Source organism: Macaca fascicularis, chromosome 12, assembly GCF_037993035.2.
Source record: "Macaca fascicularis isolate 582-1 chromosome 12, T2T-MFA8v1.1".
NCBI classification, from domain to species: domain Eukaryota; kingdom Metazoa; phylum Chordata; class Mammalia; order Primates; family Cercopithecidae; genus Macaca; species Macaca fascicularis.
Window position 1 is genome coordinate 102092967 of NC_088386.1, and position 22925 is coordinate 102115891.

General features: G+C 44.5%; 3 protein-coding genes and 2 non-coding genes across 9 annotated transcripts in view; 3 read left to right on the forward strand and 2 right to left on the reverse strand.

The window, feature by feature from the left end:
* The window catches only part of NDUFS1 (NADH:ubiquinone oxidoreductase core subunit S1), a 34694-nt gene extending 34421 nt beyond the window's left edge, over window positions 1-273 (reverse strand). For both annotated transcript variants that reach the window (XM_045367556.3, XM_045367554.3), the window contains exon 1: window positions 189-273. The gene's annotated coding sequence lies outside the window, so the exon portion shown is untranslated. The remainder of the gene's footprint in view (window positions 1-188) is intronic.
* Window positions 274-743: 470 nt separating this feature from the next.
* EEF1B2 (eukaryotic translation elongation factor 1 beta 2) lies at window positions 744-3779 on the forward strand. The gene is made up of 6 exons (XM_045367557.2): window positions 744-908; window positions 1429-1551; window positions 2188-2314; window positions 2878-2944; window positions 3331-3456; window positions 3580-3779. The coding sequence occupies exons 1-6, from the start codon at window positions 829-831 to the stop codon at window positions 3732-3734; spliced, it is 678 nt and encodes a 225-aa protein (XP_045223492.1). The 5' UTR covers window positions 744-828; the 3' UTR covers window positions 3735-3779.
* On the forward strand, window positions 2719-2797 carry LOC123568154 (small nucleolar RNA SNORD51). Its single transcript, XR_006691374.1, has one exon. It is a non-coding gene; the product is annotated as a small nucleolar RNA SNORD51 (small nucleolar RNA).
* On the forward strand, window positions 3071-3200 carry LOC123568156 (small nucleolar RNA SNORA41). The gene has a single exon (XR_006691376.2). It is a non-coding gene; the product is annotated as a small nucleolar RNA SNORA41 (small nucleolar RNA).
* Window positions 3780-20927: 17148 nt separating the features above from the next.
* The window catches only part of CMKLR2 (chemerin chemokine-like receptor 2), a 49144-nt gene continuing 47146 nt past the window's right edge, over window positions 20928-22925 (reverse strand). For all 4 annotated transcript variants that reach the window (XM_045367560.2, XM_045367559.2, XM_015432107.3 and 1 more), the window contains one exon: window positions 20928-22870. In XM_045367560.2, the coding sequence (XP_045223495.2) occupies window positions 21775-22842 (1068 nt within the window). In that variant the 5' untranslated portion in view covers window positions 22843-22870 and the 3' untranslated portion in view covers window positions 20928-21774. The remainder of the gene's footprint in view (window positions 22871-22925) is intronic.

The following is a 22925-nucleotide window of genomic DNA, read 5'->3' on the forward strand; positions in this document are numbered from 1 at the left end:
CAGACCAGAGACCGTGGCTAAAAGCCCCACTTGCCGGCTCTCAGAGGCTTCCGAGGCGGCGGGGCGGGAGGCGGCTGCCAGTCAAGGACAAGAGAAGACTAAGTCGCGTGGGCCAAAGGAAACAGTCCCGTCAATAAATAAGCCTCTGACCCATGCACCTCACCCTTCCCATCCATACAAGACCTCACCTTCTCCCCGGAGCCGCGGAGACTGTTCTGCTAAACTGTCTGGACCACAACTACCCCCTTGGAGGCCGGGTCGCTTACTCAATATGGCGGCCTCAGCTAACTCTGTCAGCCGGGCCTGGAGAACGGAAAGCCCGGAGGGACTAGAATCCTTGCATTCGATAAGTTTGTCGGCAATTTCCGTCAGCCGACCAGAGGGCGGAGCTGAGGTCGGCCCAGCCCGGAGGCGGGAAGGACAACTTGGACCCGCAGTTCCGCCGGAAGTGGCCGGCAGCCTCGAGGCCGAGCGTCTTCGGTCATCTCCGGCGCTTCTAGGGGCGGTTCCCGTCATCTTCGGGAGCCGTGGAGGTATGAACTTAAGACATGCCCATTTTATTAATTTATTTCCAAACGCAACGAAAGATCCAGGGACAATTTGTGAGCCGTTTAATTCAGGGCCCCCAATTCGTACGTGGAGAAGTGGGAATGCTAACGTACTTTGACCTTTAACCTTCGGTCCGGCGTGGTGGAGGGAAACGCCTCCGTCTCTATATAAGGAATTTTCCGGCTTCTCCGGGCCCTTTTTCCTCTCTTAAGCGCGGGGAGCCCACAACTTGTGCGCTCTCTTTCTGCTGTTTCCCAGCTCTCGGATACAGCCGACACCATGGGTTTCGGAGACCTGAAAAGCCCCGCCGGCCTCCAGGTGCTCAACGATTACCTGGCGGACAAGAGCTACATCGAGGGGTGAGCGGACCGGCTGAGTCGGGGTGGTGGAGGGGTTTCTGGGACCGGGGCCGGGGCCACGTGGCGCAGCGTGTCGGCTGCCGCTGGAGGGAGGGAGACCGGGCCCCAGGGCCCTTTCGAGGATGACGGGAAAGCGCCCCGTGGCCATCTCCCAAGGCCCTCGTGTGGTGCGAGCCCGGCCTCCGGGGAGCGGCTCACGAGCAAAGGAAGGTTAAAATGTGCTTTATTTACACTTAATTCAGCCAGGTGTTTCCACATCGCTGCCCAGTTAATACATGTTAGGTTGTAGATAGAGCAACGTTAGAGATTGCAGTATTTGAGGTCTGCAGACATTTCTCAGGATAGCGCGGTGACCCAAACATATGGTTTGATTTTAAGGAGATAATAAGAAAAGAAAAGCATTAAAGCAATCCTACTGGAGTTAGTGCCCACTAATTAATGTGATGCATAGGCACTGATTATTTATTCGCTGGCGTTTGTTTTTCAAAGGTGTGTGTGAATGTCTCTGTGTCATTGGCAGGTATGTGCCATCACAAGCAGATGTGGCAGTATTTGAAGCCGTGTCCGGGCCACCGCCTGCTGACTTGTGTCATGCCCTACGTTGGTATAATCACATCAAGTCCTACGAAAAGGAAAAGGCCAGGTAAAATCATCTTTGTATCTAGCTGAAGAATAAGACTACTCTCGAAGCTTTATCAGGATGTTCACATGACAAAACTAGACCCAGGCTACTTTAGTTTTGTTGGGGTATTGTAAGCTAAATTTTTCTGTAACCTGAGAAGGCCAAGAGACTGAAGCCCTCCATTTTTTCACAGAACAGGTAGAACATGGACAGCAGCAATTCAACTTTTCCCCACACTGCCCTGCCAATGTGCCTCGACCTTGACCTGGGGGGCCCACCTCTGGGGTGAGAGGGTGGCTCATTCATTCAGTCCTTGGCCATTCTTCTGAAACTGCCAACAAGGGTGGAAGTTTGGGGAAGTGGACTCCAGTTCACTAAGAATGGAACTGAGCATACTTAATGAAATCTCAAACAGAAATGTTCATACTGAAAGAGTAAATCATAGTGAGTATTGAAAATAATGTCTCACATGGTACTAATGCTTGTCGGGTGAGGAGTTGAACATATGATAGTGTTTACCTGGGAGCATGTGAAAGGGTAAATTATTATTGCAAAAGGGATCTAGTGATAAGTAGTGATTAAAACAAGTTATTTTGTATTGTCTGGAAAAGTATGTTATACTAGCTCAATAGTGGTTGAATTTAAATGTTTTTCAAGCCTGCCAGGAGTGAAGAAAGCTTTGGGCAAGTATGGTCCTGCTGATGTGGAAGACACTACAGGAAGTGGAGCTACAGATAGTAAAGATGATGATGATATTGATCTCTTTGGATCTGATGATGAGGAGGTATGGCATCTTCTATAAAGAATATATCGGCCAGACACGGTGGCTCACGCCTGTAATCCCAGCATGTTGGGAGGCTGAGGCGGGTGAATCACGAGGTCAGGAGTTCAAGACCAGCCTGACCAAGATGGTGAAACCCTGTCTGTTCTAAAAATTTAAAAAAATGTGGCGGGTGTCTGTAATCCCAGCTACTCAGGAGGCTAAGGCAGAGAATTGCTTGAACCTGGGAGGCGGAGATTGCAGTAAGCCGAGATCATGCCACTGCACTCCAGCCTGGGCGACAGAGCAAGACTCCGTCTCAAAAAAAAAAAAAGAATACATCGATCAGCAATTTTATCAATGTGGTTAAGCCAAATTGCCTGGATTTGAATCCTGGCTTTAACTTATATGCCTTTTTCAAATTCTGACTGGTTGCATGATGAATAAAATCAAATCACCATCTTTCGGCTGAGTTCGTGATGGATTTGCTTTTTTCTGATTAAGCCAGTCTTTTTTGTGATGACCCCACTAGCTTTAAGCAGAGGACAACCGACTTTCTGAAGTGGATTAATTTTTTTTCTTTACAGGAAAGTGAAGAGGCTAAGAGGCTAAGAGAAGAACGTCTTGCACAATATGAATCAAAGAAAGCCAAAAGTAGGTCATTTGTTTTTAACTTCATTTCATGATAATGTAAGTAATCTTTTTCAAAGCTTGACCTTTAAGTAATTTCCTCCACATTCCTTGAACAGGTCAATATTTTAAAACCTCCTGTAGAAGTTCTTCCACAGCTACTGGTCTGCAGCTGTTCTTATGGTAGCAGTTGTGGCATTCCTCTGTGGGAAAGAAACTGTTAACACAAACACCTCTTTCTTAGCAAAACAGAAAGTGGGCATATGTGTGACAGACACAAGATGTATCTGTAGTTTTGTTTGGCTAAGGAGATAGTCAATCTCAAAACAAATTGAGGTGATTTGTTTGTGTCTTGGAGTAAGGTAACAAAATACAGTTCATTATTTGAATAATGCTGTTTATTTTTTTAGAACCTGCACTTGTTGCCAAGTCTTCCATCTTACTAGATGTGAAACCTTGGGATGATGAGACAGATATGGCAAAATTAGAGGAGTGCGTCAGAAGCATTCAAGCAGACGGCTTAGTCTGGGGCTCATGTGAGTTTAGGCTTTGCCTTTTTTTTTTTTTTTTTTTGAAACTGACATCTGGAATTTGTATACAGCTTCAACCTTCCTCTACAAGACTTTTCTAACTAAGATTTTTCTTAATGCTCTTTTTAGCTAAACTAGTTCCAGTGGGATATGGCATTAAGAAACTTCAAATACAGTGTGTAGTTGAAGATGATAAAGTTGGAACAGATATGCTGGAGGAGCAGATCACTGCTTTTGAGGACTATGTGCAGTCCATGGATGTGGCTGCTTTCAACAAGATCTAAAATCCATCCTGGATCATGGCATTTAAATAAAAGCTTGAAAGATTACCTTTGGCTCTTGAGTATGTTACATAGGAGGGTGGTGTATATATTCCTTTCATTTTGAGGGAAGGAATTAAATGAATATGTGATTCCTAAATAATAAAAATTTGGTTCGGCTTTGTTGTTAGAAAATTGTAGTGCAGGCCAGGTGTGGTGGTTCATGCCTGTAATCCCAGCAATTTGGGAAGCTGAAGTGGGTGGATTGATACCAGGAGGCTAATACCAGCCTGGGCAATGGGGAGAGATCCTGCCCCTACAAAAAAATACAAAAATTAGCTGGGCTTGGTGGTGCACCCCTGTATTCCCAGCTATTGGCAGATTGAGGTGGGAGGATTGCTTGAGCCCAGGAGGTTGGAACTGCAGTGAGCCAAGGTTGTGCGACTGCACTGCAGCCTGGGTGGAGCAAGGTCCAAAGACCAAAAGAACCAAAAGGCTCTTTTGACAGCAAGGTCCTGTCAAAAGAAAAAAAACTGTAGTGCAGCTTTACCCATTTGTGATGTCCTTAGCAATGCCTGATGATGTGATTTGTTGTAACCTGTCATCTTTGCATTGGGAACTTGAAGATGTGAGATGTGTGACGCTACTAGAAAACACCTAACCCAGAGGAGGGAGGGCTTCCCAGAATTTGGCATGAATTATAACTACTTAACAGGTTACAAATTTAAAATGATGACTCATGTTGTAAATAAACCATCTTTTAAGTGTTGGGAATGTGATTTGGAGTATAGCACTGTGTCCTGGGAGGGGGATTATAAAGGTAACTGGTTCCCAGGCTTCCCAGGAAAACTTGACTTTGCTGTGAAGATTCATAGGTGCTGGGTTGTGGAGGTGGAATATTTTACTTGGATTTGGAAATCTGATTGGTCCTCATGCAGCAGGTAAATACTGGGATGAGGGTAGTATGTTGAGTAAAGTGATAGTCAAGTATTGGAAACAGCTTCATCTTGACAGGGAATTTGAGGTCTGGCTAACATTTGATAGTTTTTTTGTTTGTTTTTTGTTTTTTTAATAGTAGTTTTACAAAAGCAGTGCTTGGGAATTGCTGATCTCAAATGATCAAAAAATTTTAGGTCAATTTTTTTTTTTTTTTTTTTTTGGGGGGGGGACCGAAGTCTCGCTCTGTTGCCTGGGCTGGAGTGCAGTGGCACAATCTTGGCTCACTGCAACCTCCGCCTCCCAGGTTCAAGCAATTCTCCTGCCTCAGCCCGCTGAGTAGCTGGAATTACAGGCATATGCCACCACGCCCAGCTAATTTTTATATTTTTATTAGAGATGGGGTTTCACCATTTTGGTCAGGCTGGTCTCGAACTCCTGACCTCAGGTGATCCACCCACCTCGCCCTCCCAAAGCGCTGGGATTACAGGCATAAGCCACCATGCCTGGCCCCTAGGTCAATTTTCTAATAGAACTAGACGGTGCTATTTCCTCTCGGTCTGATTTTATGTTTTGACTGCCATGACTGTGGGAAACTATATTATAAGGAAGATTTATTTAACAGATATATACATTGAATAATATCTCTAAGCAATATCTCCAACCAGCAGCCTAAAATGGGAGACATTTTCAGGTTGTCATTATCATGAGAGCCAGCAGAGGGCAACACTACATTTTAGGGAAAACCAGAGAGCCTGGAAATTCTGAAAACGCCTTAAAAAAAAAAAACAAAACCGCAAACCGTGAATAAACTGAAGTGAATGGTAATACGAATTCGCAATTATTGACATGGTGAAGGGGGTGAGTTCCAAATAGCTTGGCCAAAATGTTAAGTATCAGCAGATAATAATTTGTTTAAAGGTAGTCAAAAAATTTAGAATGGTCATTTCAAACCACAGATGTCTTCAGAATCCTACAGTGATGAATGATGAAGCATACCATTTTGAAATCTTGATTCCATACCCTTGAATAAAAAATATTTTGATGGTTATCTTTTAACTTCATATTTAAAAAATAGATGGCTGGAAGTGGTGGCTCACACTCGTATTCCCAGCACTTTGGGAGGCCGAGGCGGGTGGATCACGAGGTCAGGAGATCTAGGCCATCCTGGCTAACACAGTGGAACCCTGTCTCTACTAAAAATACAAAAAATTTGCCAGGTGTGGTGGTATGCGCCTGTAGTCCCAGCTATTTGGGAGGCTGAGGCAGGAGAATCGCTTGAACCCGGGACGCAGAGGTTGCAGTGAGCTGAGATCGCGCCACTGCACTCCAGCCTGGGTGACAGAAGCGAGACTCCATCTCAAAAGAAAAAAAAATAGGTAATATACCAACAGTTCAAAATTCAAGAGCGAATACAGTGGAGTCTCTCCTGTCCCCTAGGCCTCCAGTTCCACTCCATCAAAGCAGTATTACCAGGTTCTTTCCAGAGCTACTATAAGCTTATGCATAGACTAATTGTAACATACCACATAGACTTCTACACCTTTCATTTTCCTTAGGAAAATGAACACCTTGGGGCTGGGCACGGTGGCTCACGTCTGTAATCCCAACACTTCCGGAGGCCAAGGTGGGCAGATCATGAGGTCAAGAGATCTAGACAATCCTGGCCAACATGGTGAAACCCTGTCTCTACTAAAAATACAAAAATTAGCTGGGCATGGTGGTCCGCACCTGTAGTCGCAGCCACTCGGGAGGCTGAGGCAGGAGAATCACCTGAATCTAGGAGGCGGAGGTTGTAGTGAACTGAGATCTCACCACTGCACTCTGTCTCAAAAAAAAACAAAACGGCCAGGCTCAGTGGCTCATGCCTGTAATCCCAGAGGCAGGTGGATCACGAGGTCAGGAGTTCGAGACCAGCCTGGCCAACATGGTGAAACCCTGTCTGTACTAAAAATAAAAAATAAAAAAAACCAGAAAAGAAAATGAACACCTTGGAGATTATGCCTTGGATATCCCATTAATAGTACATCATTATTTAATAGATGCATAATTCATGTTCTCACTTCATAATTCACTTTCTCATAGTTCATTTAGACAGTCTCTTGTTGATTGGATCCTTAGGTTGCTTTTAATGTTTTGTTATTATGGGCAGTGCTGCAGTAGAAAACCCTGATACTCATTTTCTTGAGAGCCAATATACTGAATGATTTGTTTTGTTTTGTTTTGTTTTGTTTTGTTGAGGTGGAGTCTCACTCTGTTGCCTGGGCTGGAGTGCAGTGGCACAATCTCAGTTCACTGCAACCTCTGCCTCCTGGGTTCAAGCGATTCTCTTGCCTCAGCCTCCCGAGTAGCTGGGATTACAGGCTCCCGGCAGTATGTCCAGCTAATTTTTTGTATTTTTAGTTTGATGGGGTTTCACCATGTTGGCCAGGCTGATCTCGAACTCCTGACCTCGTGATCCGCCCTCCTCGGCCTCCCAAAGTGCTGGGATTACAGGCGTGAGCTGCTGTGCCCAGTCCATGAACTTGTTTTAAACCAATAGCTCAGAAGGCACTGGGTTACAAAAGAGACAGACCTTTTTTTTTTTTTTTTTTTTCCTTTTCCTGTTTCTGGCTTTAGAATGGAAGGAAGTAAAGATAAAAAAGAGCCTACTTTTTTTTCTGCATTCCCCATAAATGATTATAATGACTATGAAAGTTTTTCTTTTCTTTTTTTTTTTGTTTTTTTGAAACAGGGTCTCCTGAATCTGTCATCCAGGCTGGAGTGCAGTGGCACGATCACAGCTCACTGCAGCCTTGAACTCCTAGGCTTAAGCAATTCTACCTCAGCCTCCTGAGTAGCTGGGACTACAGGCACATGCCGCCATACCCAGTTAATTAAAAAAAAAAAAATTTTTAGAGATGGGGTCTTGCTATGTTGCCCAGGCTTTGAACTTCCGGACTCAAGTGATCTTTCCACCTTGGCCTTCCAAAGTACTGGGATTACAGGTGTGAGCCACCGTGTCCAGCCTGAAACAATATTTATCATGTTCAGCATCCCTAGCAGAGGGCTGGGCACACTGTGGGAACTCAAAACTGATTCCTTCCATATTGCTTTGTTAGATGAAACAAAAAAACACAAAAGAAGAGAAGAAAATTAGTATAGGCAGGCAATTCAAACATAAAATTGTTAAAAAATAAAAGTCATTTGTTTGGGGATGAAGCAAATAATCTAAAAGTTCAGAAGGTCAGAGAAGGCTAGAATTGATGAAAAGTTTTTTGGAAGAATCGGATATAAAGATCTGGGAAGGAATTAGACAAATTCATGAGATTTTGCAGTGTGTGTTTGGAATCTTAGATAGGATGCGGCCAGCCTGTAGACACATTTGAATTACAGACTGGCATGTTATATGAGGTTTCCAAACCAGAGAATATTAACATTAAGACAGCTTTGATCTGGGGGTGATGTGAACGAAAGCAAGGAGATCAAATGACTTATAATTCTCACAGATGGAAATGTCTAAATTATGGCATATGTATTCAATGAAATATTTTATAAACTTTATTTTTTTGAGATGGAGTCCTGCTCTGTTGCCCAGGCTGGAGTGCCATGGAACGATGTCAGCTCATTGCAACCTCCACCTCCCAGGTTCAAGTGATTCCCCTGCCTCAGCCTCCCAAGTAGCCAGGATTACATGCGTGTGCCACAATGCCCAGCTAATTTTTGTATTTTTAGTAGAGATGGAGTTTCGCCATGTTGGCCAGGCTGGTCTTGAACTCCTCACCTCAAGTGATCCACCCACCTCGGCCTCCCAAAGTGCAGGGATTACAGGTGTGAGCCACCACGCCCAGCCTAAACTTTTTATTTTTTAAAAGTAAGTCTATAGCAACATTGAGAAATGCTTGATATTTCATGGACTATTAGTATGAAAAGATATGCTTATGGACAAAGGCATAAATACAAAAGAGTTACAACAGTGTTTGAGAATATATGTATAATTTTTTCCAAACAAATGCAATTTGGCAATGGCAATTGTTTGTAGAATAAAAACTGTGCCTCATATACATTTTCTAATTTCAACCCTACTTTATAAGCCTGAGATAAACCAGGCAGACACTGTTATCACCATTTACAGATGAGGAAATGGAACTCTGAAAGATTATTTGTCCATGATTAGTCAGTAAATCTACAAAGTCACAAGTAAGTGATAGAGGAGGAACATAAACCAGGGTCTTCATAGGCCAGATGATGTATTGGTGACAGAATACGGAAGGTTCTTCATCCCTGCTTTTAGACAGTTTAATCCTATTTCATCAGTGTAATCCTTGTTTCATATTCTCAATTAAGGTGAGGGATAAGAAAATATCACATAAGGGTAAACTTTACCTTGTGTAAATTGAGACTGATAGACATTCTCATTACATACACTGTATGAATCATAATGGTTGCATTCAGGAAATGTCTTTTTTTTTTCTCGTTTTGAGACAGAGTCTTGCTCTTATCACCCGGGCTGGAGTACAGTGGCGCAATCTTGGCTCACTGCAACCTCTGCCTCCCTTGTTCAAGCTATTCTTCTGCCTTAGCCTCCGGAGTAGCTGGGATTACAGGCACCCGCCACCACGCCCAGCTAATTTTTGTACTTTTAGTAGAGTCATGTTGGCCAGGCTGGTCTCGAACTCCTGACCTCAAGTGATCCACCTACCTCAGCCTCCCAAAGTGCTGGGATTACAGGCGTGAGCCGCCGCGCCCGGCCCAGGAAATGTCCTTAACTGAGGGTCTGTTATTTGGAATATTATTAGCAGGCCTGAATAGCTTTCAGTAGAATAAAAATCAAAGCAAAATAGACTTCTCAATATGCATCCCAAAAGAACAGTACTGCCCATATGTAAGAGTACTGAAGAGTTATTCAAACCTGACACTAGTTTGTAAATCTTATTTATTTATTTATTTATTTATTTAGAGACAGAGCCTCACTCTGTGGCTGAGACTAGAGTGCAGTGGTGCAATCTCGGCTCACTGCAACCTCTGCCTCCCAGGCTCAAGCAATTTTTGTGCCTCAGCCTCCCAATTAGCTGGCATTACAGGCATGCACCACCACGCTTGGCTAATTTTTTGTGTTTTTAGTAGAGATGGGGTTTCGCCATGTTGGCCAGGCTGGCCAACTCCTGGCCTCAAGTTGATCCATCTGCCTCAGCCTCCAGAGTGCTGGGATTATAGGTGTGAGCCACCATGCCTGGCCTTTTTTTTTTTTTTTTTTTTTTGAGACAGGATCTCACTCTGTTGCCCAGGCTGGAGTGTAGTGGCATGATCATGTCTCACTGCAGCTTTGACACCCTGGGCTCAAGCAATCCTCCTACCTCAGCCTCCCAAGTAGCTGGGATTACAGGTGTGTGCCACCACACCTGGCTAATTTTTTTTATTTTTATTTTTATTTTTATTTTTATTTTTTTTGAGACGGAGTCTCACTCTGCTGCCCAGGCTAGAGTGCAGTGGCCGGATCTCAGCTCACTGCAAGCTCCGCCTCCCGGGTTTACGCCATTCTCCTGCCTCAGGCTCCCGAGTAGCTGGGACTACAGGCGCCCGCCACGTCGCCCGGCTAGTTTTTTGTATTTTTTTAGTAGAGACGGGGTTTCACCGTGTTAGCCAGGATGGTCTCGATCTCCTGACCTCGTGATCCGCCCGTTTCGGCCTCCCAAAGTGCTGGGATTACAGGCTTGAGCCACCGCGCCCGGCCCATTTTTTTTATTTTTAGTAGAGACAAGGTCTCACTATGTTGCCCAGGCTGGTCTCAAACTCTTGGCCTCAAGCAATCTTCCCACCTTGGCCTCTCAAAGTGCTAGGATTATAGACATGATGAACCACTGTGCCAGGCAGAATCTTCTATCCTCACTCTGTCCCTATAAAATGGGACTAGTCTCTTTTTTCTGAACATAGTCCATGGTTTCCAATCTCTGAACATTTGCTATTGCTGTGTCACCTACCTGAACTATCCTCCTTTCTCACCTGCACTTGTTAACATTGTTGGCACTCTTCAAGATGTCCTTCAGATACCTCTTTCAAGAAACCTTTCATTCCTCTCCTTCCCTACCCCTTGCAGCTTGCTAGCACATAATACTTCTTTTGTAGCACTTATAATAACTCTTGTTTTAGAGTTATTTGTGTGGTTTCCTTATTCTTCTGGTGAGCTTGTTACAGTCATTCAAGAGGAGGAAGTGATCTAACATTTATTGAGCAGTTACTATGTCAGAAGGTGCCAGGCATTTCATTTAACAAGTATAATACCAGCTATTACTCTGGAAGCTGAGGCAGAGAAAAGAGCCTCAAGGATTGCTTAAGCCCGGGAGCTCAAGGCTGCAGTGAGCTATTATCACACCACTGCATTCCAACCTGGGCAACAAAGCAACACCCTGTCTCAAACAAACAAGCAAGCAAACAAACAAACAAAACACCCGCCGGGAACAGTGGCTCATGCCTGTAATCCCAGCGCTTTGGTAAGCCAAGGCAGGTGGATCACTTGAGGTTAGGAGTTCAAGACCAGCCTGGTCAACATGGTGAAACCCCATCTCTACTAAAAATAGAAAAATTAGCTAGGCGTGGTGGCAGGCGCCTGTAATCCCAGCTACTTGGGAGGCTGAGGCAGGTGAATTGCTTGAACCTGGGAGGCAGAGGTTGCAGTGAGCAGAAATCGCGCCACTGCACTCCAGCCTGGGCATCAAGAGTGAAATTCTGTCTTCGAAAAAAAAAACACAATAACAACAAACCCAGCTAGTATATCTATCAAGTATTTCTAGAGCTAAAACACTGTTCTAAATGCTTTACCTGCATTAACTCATTTAATTTTCACAGTAACCCTATCCCCATTTTCCAGATGGGGGAAATGGAGGTCTAGAACTTGGAATTAATTTAGCCAAGGTCACAGGACTAGAATGTGTTTAAGTCATAACTCAAATCCAGATATCCTGCTTCTGTGGTCCTGGGACTCACCCTCTATTTCAAAGCACTTCCTTTCATTGAGAGGGAGGCAAGTCTGTCTCATCAGTTCTATGCCCCAGTAGAAAGTATGCCTCTTCTCCAGCCCCTCTGTCCTATAAACGGTCAGTCATCCTGTTCTTCATTAGATCTTTGGAGATCCCTTTCCCTCCCTCACCGTTAACCTGATTCCAACCACCAGGGAAGAGGCTTGGAGTCCCCACGCCTGTGTCCAAGCTTGGGGTTTTATGTTACTCTTTGGATCTTTCCTTAAACTGAGAATTTGAAAAATTAACTCCTGTTTCTGCTGAGAAGTGCCTACACTATTTGCTACTTTCCACTGGTGGATTCATGTTATATCCCAACTATTAGCTATTTTAAAAACCACCAAAACTAGGGTTCTTAAACTGGGGTCTAGGGACTCCCTGAAGTTTATTTAAAAGCATTTTTCTGGGGAAACAAACTATAACTTTCATTAGATTCTCAAATGGATTCAGAATTCCTCTGAGACTTGTAGAAGACATTTTTCTTTTTGGAAGCTCCACTGCTCAGATCAAACACTGAAACATTTTTATATAATTATGAAGTACTTCATTTGATTAATTGACATAAAGGTATATTTTATAAATGTGATTAAGGATTTATTAGTTTTGACTTTCAAGTTTTCTTTTTGTATTCTAGAGCCTATATATATACATATATATAGTTTGGGGTTTTTTTAAAAAATTTTTTAGAGACAGGGTCTTGCTCTATCACCCAGACTGGAGTGCAGTGGTAAAATCATAGCTCACTGCAGACTCAAACTCCTGGGCTTAAGGGATCTTTCTGCCTCAGCCTCCCAAGTAGCTGGGACTGTAGACACATGCCAATCCCAATACATTTTTTAAGGTCTCAAATATTTTCTTTTTTTTTTGGAGGCAGAGTCTCACTGTGTCGCCCAGGCTGTAGTGTAGTGGTACCATCTCAGCTCACTGCAACCTCCGCCTCCCGGGGTCAAACGATTCTCGTGTCTCAGCCTCCCGAGGTTAGCTGGGACTACAGGTGCACACCACCATGTCGGGCTAATTTTTTGTATTTTTAGTAGAGACAGGGTTTCACCATATTGGCCAGGCTAGTCTCAAACTCCTGACCTCAGGTGATCTGCCCACCTAGGCCTCCCAAAGTGCTGTTATTACAAGCATGAGCCACCGTGCCCAGCGCAAACATTTTCTTAGGTCCTTAGAAAGCCCACATGCCCATAGTGTGTGCTGTGCCCATAGTGTCTAATGGGAAAAGTGGCTCTGATGAAGGTTGGGAAGCACGTCCCTGGAGTGTTACCTTCAGAAGACCCCCTGCTGCATAATTCCCTTCTGCTTCTGGTTGCTTAGTTCCCTTCCTCCTCCTCAGTCTTCCTCTTTCATCTAGGGCCTTGAGAGTCTCTCCTTTTACCCAAACTAAGGATAAGTTGACAGAATTCTAAGCTTTTTTGGATCTTCTTTTCTCCTGATCCTGGGAACCCCAGAGTGCAATATTTCAAACGCTGGTTGTGGAGGGGGCAGGGTTAAAGCCTGCACAAAGGGCTGGAAGCTCAAAATGGACTGTTTTTTTTTTTTTTTTTTTGAGACAGAGTCTTGCTCTGTCGCCCAGGCTGGAGTGCAGTGGCGCGATCTCGGCTCACTGCAAGCTCCGCCTCCCGGGTTCACGTCATTCTCCTGCCTCAGCCTCCCGAGTAGCTGGGACTACAGGTGCCCACCACCACGCCCGGCTAATTTTTTGTGTTTTTAGTACAAACAGGGTTTCACCGTGTTAGCCAGGATGGTCTGGATCTCCTGACCTTGTGATCCGCCTGCCTCGGCCTCCCAAAGTGCTGGGATTACAGGCGTGAGCCACTGAGCCTGACCAAAATGGACCTTTTTCTTCCTGTTTTCCCTTCACCTATTTTGGATATGGCAGAAACCATGAAGTTTGGGAATGACAGATGTTTAGGAAATGATGAGCTATGCCACAATTTTTTTTTTTGAATAATGTCTGAAGCCAGATTTGATTGTCACATGAGGTTAACAGTTAAAAACATAGCCACTACATGGTCTAATGTTAGCATTCACAAGAAGCTAAGAAAATATATGTATTTTTAAAGTTACTGATTCAGCCAGGCACAATGGCTCATGGCTGTAATCCCAGCACTTTAGGAGGCCGAGGCGGGCATATCACAAGGTCAGGAGATGGAGACCATCCTGGCTAACACGGTGAAACCCTGTCTCTACCAAAAATACAAAAAATTATCCGGGCATAGTGGCATGCACCTGTAGTCCCAGCTACTCGGGAGGCTGAGGCAGGAGAATCGCTTGAACCCAGGAGGCGGAGGTTGCAGTGAGCCAGGATCATGCCGCTGCACTCCAGTCTGGGCAACAGAGCAAGACTTCATCACCACAAAAAAAAAAAAAAAAAAAGGTTACTGATTCCAGAAATAACACTGTGTGTATCAGTCCATTTGCTGATGAAGACATACCCAAGACTCAGCAATTTACAAAAAAAAAGAGGTTTAATTGGACTTGCAGTTCCACATGGCTGGGGAGGCCTCACTCATGGTGGAAGGTAAGGAGGAGCAAGTCACTTTTTTTTTTTTTCTTTTTTGAGACGGAGTCTTGCTCTGTCACCCAGGCTGGAGTGCAGTGGGGTGATCTCAGCTCACTGCAACCTCCGCCTCCTGGGTTCAAGCGATTCTCCCGCCTCAGCCTCCAGAGTAGCTGGGATTACAGGCTCGTGCCACCACAATTGGCTAATTTTTTGTATTTTTAGTACAGATGGAGTGTCACCGTGTTAGCCAGGATGGTCTTGATCTCCTGACCTCGTGATCCACCCGCCTCAGCCTCCCAAAGTGCTAGGATTACAGGCATGAGCCATTGCACCCAGCCTCAAGTCACATCTTATGTGAATGGTGGCAGGCAAAAAGAGTTTCTCTTGTGCAGAGAAACTACCACTTTTAAAACCATCAGATCTCGTGAGACCCATTCACTATCACAAGAACAGTACAAGAAAGACCCACCCCCGTGATTCAGTCATCTCCCACCAGGTCCCTTCCACAACACATGGAAATTATGGGAGGTACAAGATGAGATTTGTTTTTTTGTTTTTTTTTTTTTTGAGACGGAGTCTCGCTCTGTCACCCAGGCTGGAGTGCAGTGGCCGGATCTCAGCTCACTGCAAGCTCCGCCTCCCGGGTTTACGCCATTCTCTGGCCTCAGCCTCCCGAGTAGCTGGGACTACAGGCGCCCGCCACCTCGCCCGGCTAGTTTTTTGTATTTCTTAATAGAGACGGGGTTTTCACCGTGTTAGCCAGGATGGTCTCGATCTCCTGACCTCGTGATCCGCCCGTCTCGGCCTCCCAAAGTGCTGGGATTACAGGCTTGAGCCACCGCGCCCGGCCAAGATGAGATTTGGATGGGGTCACAGAGTCAGACTATATCATTCCACTGCTGGCCCCTCCCAAATCTCATATATTCACATTTCAAAACCAATCATGCCTTCCCAACAGTATCCCAAAGTCTCAACTCATTTCAGCATTAACTCAAAAGTCTAGAGTCCAAAGTCTTATCTGAGACAAGGCAAGTCACTTCTGCCTATGAGCCTACAAAATCAAAAGCAAGTTAGTCACCTCTTAGATACAATGGGGATACAGGCATTAAGTAAATATAGCTGTTCCAAATGGAAGAAATTGGCCAAAACAATTTGGGGCTACAGGCCTCATGCAAGTCCAGAATCCACAGGGCAGTCAAATCTTAAAGCTCCAAAATGATCTCCTTTGACTCCATGTCTCACATCCAGATCATGCTGATGCAAGAGGCAATAAGTTCCCATAGTCTTGGGCAGCTCCACCCCTGTGGCTTTGCAGGGTACATCCTCCCTCCTGGCTGCCTTCACAGGCTGGCATTGAGTGTCTGCAGCTTTTCCAGGTGCATGGTGCCAGCTGTCAGTGATCTACCATTCTGGGGTCTAGAGGACAGTGGCCTTCTTCTCACAGCTCCACTAGGTGGTGCCTCAGTAGGGACTCTGTGTGGGGTCTCCCACCCCACATTTCCCTTCTGCACTGCCCTAGCAGAGGTTCTGCATGAGGACCCTGCCTCTGCCGCTACAGGAAACTTCTGCCTGGGTATTCAGGCATTTCCATACATTTTCTGAAATCTAGGCGGAGATTCTCAAACCTCAATTATTGATGTCTGTCTACTCACAGGCTCAACACTACATGGAAGCTGCCAAGGCTTGCGGCTTGAACCCTCTGAAGCCATGGCCCAAGCTCTACGCTGGACCCTTTCAACCATGGCTGGAGTGACTGGGATGCAATGCACCAAATCCCTAGGTTGCACACAGTATGGAGGCCCTGGGCCTGGCCCATGAAATCACTTTTTCCTCCTATGCCTCCAGGCCTATGATGGGAGGTGCTGCTTCAAAGGTTTTTCTGACATGTCCTAGAGACATTTGCCCCATTGTCTTGGTGATTAACATTTGGTTCCTCATTACTTATGTAAATTTCTGCAGCCAGCTTGGATTTCTCCTCAGAAAATGAGATTTCCTTTTCTATCGCATTGTCAGGCTGCAAATTTTCCAAACTTTTATGCTCTGTATCCCTTGTAAAACTGAATGCCTTTAATAGCACCCAAGTCACCCCTTGAATGCTTTGCTGCTTAGAAATTTCTTCTGTATCATGCCACTGCAATCCAGCCTGGGCGACAGAGTGAAACTCTGTCTCAAAAAAAAAAAAAAGAAAAAGAAATTTCTTCTGCCATGATATGGTTTGGCTGTGTCCCCACCCAAATCTCATCTTGAATTTCCATGTGTTGTGGGAGGGACCTGGCAGGAGGTAATTGAATCATGGGGGCAGGTCTTTCTCATGCTGTTCTCATGATATGCAGTCATGGGTATGTTTTACTCATGATTTAGGGTATCTGGTGGAATAAATTTCTAAGCAGCAAAGTATTCAAGAGGTGACTTGGGTGCTGTTAAAGGCATTCAGTTTTATAAGGGAAGCAGAGCATAAAAGTTTGGAAAATTTGCAGCCTGACAATGTAGTCGAAAAGAAAATCCCATTTTCTGAGGAGAAATTCAAGCCAGCTGCAGACATTTGCATAAGTAACAGGGAGCCGAATGTTAATCACCAAGACAACAGACAAAGGGAAAATGTCTCCAGGGCACATCAGAGGTCTTCATGGCAGCCCCTCCCATCACAAGCCTGGAGACCTAGGAAGAAAAAGTGGTTTCGTGGGATGGGCCCAGGGTCCCCGAGCTGTGTGCAGCCTAGGGACTTGGTGCCTTGTGTCCCAGCTGCTCCAGCCATGGCTGAAAGAGGCCAATGTAGAGCTTGGGCCATGGCTTCAGAGGGTTTAAGCCTCAAGCCTTGGCAGCTTCCACATGGTGTTGAGCCTTCAAGTGCACAGACATCAAGAATTGAAGTTTGGGAACCTCTGCCTAGATTTCAGATGTATGGAAACACCTGGATAACCAGGCGGAGGGGCAGGGTTCTCATGGAGAACCTCTGCCAGGGTAGTGCAGAAGGGAAATGTGGAGTGGGAGCCCCCACACAGAGTTTCTACTGAGGCCGCCTAGTGGAGCTGTGAGAAGAGGGCCATTGTCCTCCAGACCCCAGAATGGTAGATCCACTGACAGCTTACACCCTCCGCCTGGAAAAGCTTCAGGCACTCAATGTCAGCCTATGAAGGCAGCCAGGAGGGAAGCTGTACCCTGCAAAGCCACAGAGGCGGAGCTGCCCAAGACTATGGTAACCTACTACCTCTTGCATCAGCATGACCTGGATGTGAGACATGGAGTCAAAGGAGATCATTTTGGAACATTGCCACTATGCCCTGCTAATTTTGTATTTGTAGTAGAGATGGGGTTTCTCCATGTTGGTCAGGCTGGTTTCGAACTCCTGATCTCAGGTGATCCACCCACCTCGGCTTCCCAAAGTGCTGGGATTACAGGTGTGAGCCACTGCGCCCGACCTGGACTGTGGACTTTTGAGTTAATGCTCAAATGAGACTTTGGAGGACTGTTGGGAAGGCATGATTGGGTTTGAAATGTGAGGACATGAAATTTGGGAGGAGCCAGGGGTGGAATGATATGGTTTGGCTGTGTCCCCACCCAAATCTCATCTTGAATTTTCATGTGTTGTGGGAGGGACCCAATAGGAGGTAATGGAATCATGGGGCAGGTCTTTCCTGTGCTATTCTCACGATCGCGAGTAAGTCTTACAAGATCTGACGGTTTTAAAAAGGAGAGTTTCCCTGTGCAAGCTCTCTTCTCTCACCTGCCCCATGTGAGATGTGCCTTTCGCCTTCCACCATGATTGTGAGGCCTCCCCAGTCAAGTGGAACTATAAGTCCATTAAATCTCTTTCTTTTGTAAATTGCCCAGTCATGGGTATGTGTTTATCAGCAGCCTGAAAACGGACTGCTACAAGTCAGATACCCTAAATCATCTCTCTCAAGTTCAAAGTTTCACAAATCTCTAGGGCGGGGCAAAATGCCACCAGTTTCTTTGCTAAAACATAACAAGAGTCATCTTTGCTACAGTTCCCAACAAGTTCCTCATCTCCAGCTGAGACCACCTCAGCCTGGACCTTATTGTTCATATCACTATCAGCATTTTTGTCAAAGCCATTCAACAAGTCTCTACGAAGTTCCAAGCTTTCCCACATTCTCCTGTCTTCTTCTGAGCCCTCCAAACTGTTCCAACCCCTGCCTGTTACCCAGTTCCAATGTCGCGTCCACATTTTCAGGTACCTTTTCAGCAGTGACCCACTCTACTGGTGCCAATTTACTGTATTTGTCTGTTTTTGCGCTGCTGATAAAGACATACCTGAGACCGGGCAATTTACAAAAGAAAGAGGTTGAATTGGACTCACAGTTCCACATAACTGGGGAGGCCTCACAATCATGGTGGAAGTTAAGGAGGAGCAAGCCACATCTTCTGTGAATGGTGGCAGGCAAAAAGACTGCTCCCTTCATAATTTTCAAAAGAAAATTGAGAAATTGTAGAAACTGAAAAATGTTTTTATACTTGTAGCAAATAGCAGAGTCAGACAAGACAGACTCTAGCAGTGACTGGAATAAGAGGCAGATCTTTGGGAAACCTCAAAGACAAGGATATAGATTTCCAGTGTTTCTTCACCTCCACAGCTGGATGCAATCTCTTTCCTCTGAACAATCTGCACTTCTCCTTGGCTCTGTTATGGCACTTATTATTTTCTACCTTATTTTAGGATTTTTAATGCAGGTTTAATCTCACTTTCTAAACCCATTCCACGCTGTGCAGGTCTATGCAAACCAACCATCAAAGTCTGAGGAAGCTGAGAGGCTAAAGAGGCTGACATATCCAGTTTCTCAGAAAGAAACACCTGATAGAGACTTACGAACAGAAGCCATATCTGTGTCTTGGATGGTGGTGAGACAAGATGGTGGATCCCTGTACCATTACCCCCAAGACCCAGGGCTTATATACCTTAGGGAAAAAATAATTTGGAAGGGATGTGTAGTCTAAAATTCAACAGATTTGCACCATGAAGAGGTCACTGACCTAAAGGTATCCTTTATTGATCTTACAGTGGTGTCTATATAAATATAGGAATAGAAGGTGGAAATATATCAATATGTCCGTGATTTTTCTGAAATCATTCTGAAATTAGACTAATCTGCTTGCCATCTGAATGTCAGTGTTTTCATATATACGCTTAGTTTATACACGTTTACATACCCATTCCCTTTTTTTAAAATTTCAACTTTTATTTTAGTTAGGGGGGTACATGTGCAGATTCGTTACATGGGAATATTGTATGATGCTGAGGTTTGAAGTATTAATCCTGTCACCCTGGTAGTGAGCACAGTACGCAACAGGTTTTTTGTTTGTTTGTTTTGTTTTTTGAGATGGAGTCTCACTCTGGTGCAGTGGTGTGATCTCAGCTCACTGCAACCTCCACCTCCCGGGTTCAAGTGATTCTTCTGCCTCAGCCTCCTGAGTAGCTGGGATTACAGGCACGTGCCACCACGCCCAGCTAATTTTTTGTATTTTTAATAGAGACAGGGTTTCACCATGTTGGTCAGGCTGATCTTGATTCTTGATCTTGTGATCTCCCCTCCCTCGGCCTCCCAAAGTGCTGGAATTACAAGTGGGAGCCACTGAACCTGACCTTTTTTTTTTTTTTTTTTTTTTTTGAAACAGAATCTTACTCTGTTGCCCAGGCTGGAGTGCAGTGGTATGATCTCGGTTCACTGCAATCTCCGCCTCCCAGGTTCAAGTGATTCTCCTGCCTCAGCCTCCCGAGTAGCTGGGATTAGCGACTGGCTAAATTTTGTATTTTTAGTAGAGATGGGGTTTCACCTTGTTGACCAGGCTGGTCTTGAACTCCTGACCTCGGGTGATCCACCCACCTCGGCCTCCCACAGTGCTGGGATTACAGGCATTAGCCACTAAGCCCAGCCTTAGCTCCCACTTACAAGTGAGAACATGCAGTATTTGGTTTTCTGTTCCTGCACTAATTTACTTAGGGTAATGGCCTCCAGTTCCATCCATGTTGCTGCAAAGGACATTTTTTGTGGCTGTGTAGTAGTCCATGATGTACCACACTTTCTTTATTCAATCTACCATTGATAGGTACCTGATACACAGAATTTTCTGAAAGCATTTCTGTTTATAATGATACTGTAGAGGATTAAAGATGAGTGCAATTTTTTTTGACATTCTTCTTGTTGAGAGGTGGGGATCTGTGTCTCTTCCCCTTAAACCTGAGCTGGTCTGTGCCTGCTTTGACCAATACAATACAGTAGAAGTAATACTGTACCTGTACCAGTCATAGCCTTTAAGAGGACTAGAAATGTCCACCTTGGCCTCTTGGAGCCCTGAATTGCCACATAAGAAGTCTGGCTACCCTGAAGTGCCATGGTGGAATAGCTGTGTTGGGAGGGGAGAGGGAGGGAGTGAAGGGGATGTCTTAGGCAGCTTCCAGCTGTGATTTGCATCATCTCAGTCCAGCTGATGCTCCAGATATTACAAAGCAGAGAGAGATGAACCTCCCTTCTGACTTCTTTGAATTCCTGACCCTCAGAATTGTGAGAATAATATCACAAGTATAAATTGTTTTAAGAACTAGGGTTGGGAGGAGTTTATTAAGCATCATTAGTTAACTGGGTTTTTGGAGTGTAGCGACAGTATCTGTGGACACCGTCTCAGGAACACGAGCTGTCATATCCCCTCCTCTTCCACTTCCCATCACAATCAATAAAGGCTGTTCCTACTATAAAAAACAAAGAGAGAGAGAGAGGGAGAAAGAAGAAAAAACTCCCAAATCATTAACTAAAACAGATGTTTTAAGATCACCAACAATTACTTTAATTCATAAATGTATATACATAGATTACATAAAGAAATTAAGTATACATGTTGCATTTTAAAAATGTGTCTAGTAGGTTATTTGTACAAAATTAAAATGAATTTAAGAAAACATTGTAATGTTTTAAAAATTAGTTAATGATATATTTATTTATTTTTGAGATAGAGTTTTGCTCTTGTTGCCCAGGCTAGAGTGCAGTGGTATGGTATCAGCTGACCACAACCTCTGTCTCCCAGGTTCAAGTGATTCTCCTGCCTCAGCCTCCCGAGTAGCTGGGATTACAGGCATGTGCCACCATGACTGGCTAATTTTGTATTTTTAGTAGAGGTGGGGTTTCTCCATGTTGGTCAGGCTGGTCTCAAACTCCCAACCTCAAGTGATCTGCCCGCCTTGGCCTCCCAAAGTGCTGAGATTACAGGTGTGAGCCACCGTGCCCGGCCAATCATATATTCAATATTAAGACTTAAGGCTTTAGAAAAGTTATTATTTAAAAAATAACTGATATTGCTTCAAAAGTGATTAATTCACCATGGTATAATTAGCAAGAATGATGCATTTCATTTAAGTTGCAGAAAAAATTATGTGGATCCTTCCTAAGTATTTTCAGTTTAAAAAAAAATTTTTATTGCCACATCACAAGGAGTCAAGAGGATCCTTCCTAAGTTTCATATCCACACAAAAATGTGATGCCTATATAGTGACCAGAAACAGTAACAATAAAAGTAGAGTCAGCTCTCTATCTTGGAAACAATTTTAATCTGAAAGCATCAGTCAGAGGACCCACATAAAAAGCCATATACTGATTTGTGGAAAAGTAATAACTTATTGGGCTGTTTCCAGGAAACACAGATTCTTGGTTTCTGAGTTCCTGAGCTGTTCACTCACTGTGCCAGAACAGCTGACTTCCCACAGTGTGTACTTGAGTATCTCAGCAACTGAGGACCGGAAGCGAGCTTGGAACTTCTTACTAATTAGGACATAAAGGATGGGGTTCAAGCAACTATTGAGGAATGCCAAACCAGTGGAGAGAGGGATTCCAGCCTGCATCACGTGGTGGGAATAGCTATTGTGGTGAATGGTGAGCTCCCAAATGCTAAACAGGTGATAAGGAGTCCAGCAAACCACAAAGGCCACAACCACAGCCAGAATTGTCCAGAAATGCCTACTGGAGATCAGGATGCTTCGCTTCTTCACCTTGAAGATGAGACACAAGTAGCAAATACTCATTGTTAGCAAAGGGAAGAGATAGCCAACAATAAATTTCACCCAGGTCAGAACATGGTGCCTGATCACAGTGAGGTCAGGATCATGCTTCTGAAAATTGTTATAGCAAAGAGTATGATTATTAAACTCCACAGTGTCCCGGAAGTATAGGGCAGGACCGCCAATTAGAGAAGCCAAAAGCCAGATGAATATAATGACAATCAGAGAGTTCTTGAGGGTTCGATGCCGATGAGATAAGACAGGATGGATCAAGTGGATATAGTGGTCCAGACTGATCACTGTCAGGAAAAAAACACTGGCAAACATGTTCAACTGGGCAGTGAAGGAATTGGCTTTGCACAGCCAGATGCCAAAGGGCCAGTGGAAATTCATGACCACATAGGAGATGTACAGGGGCAGGAAGAGAAGAAAGATGAAATCCGCAATGGCTAGATTGAGGAACCACAGAGTGCTGACTGTCTTCTTCCACTTGAACCCCGTGAACCAAATAACAATGGCATTTCCTGGAATTCCCAGGACAAAAGATAAACAATATAACACCAGGGAGACCCAGTGAACAACTCCCAGCTGGACTTTTTCCTCCAAATCAGACTCCAGAGAGTAATAGTCTAGGGCATAGGAATAGTTTTCAAATTCTTCAAATAATGTTTCCTCCAAATCTTCCATGACCTTGCTAAATGGAGAATGAAGAAATCTGTAGAAGCAAATTTGAAAAGAAAGAAAAAAAAAATGTTTAAAGAAAAATAAAA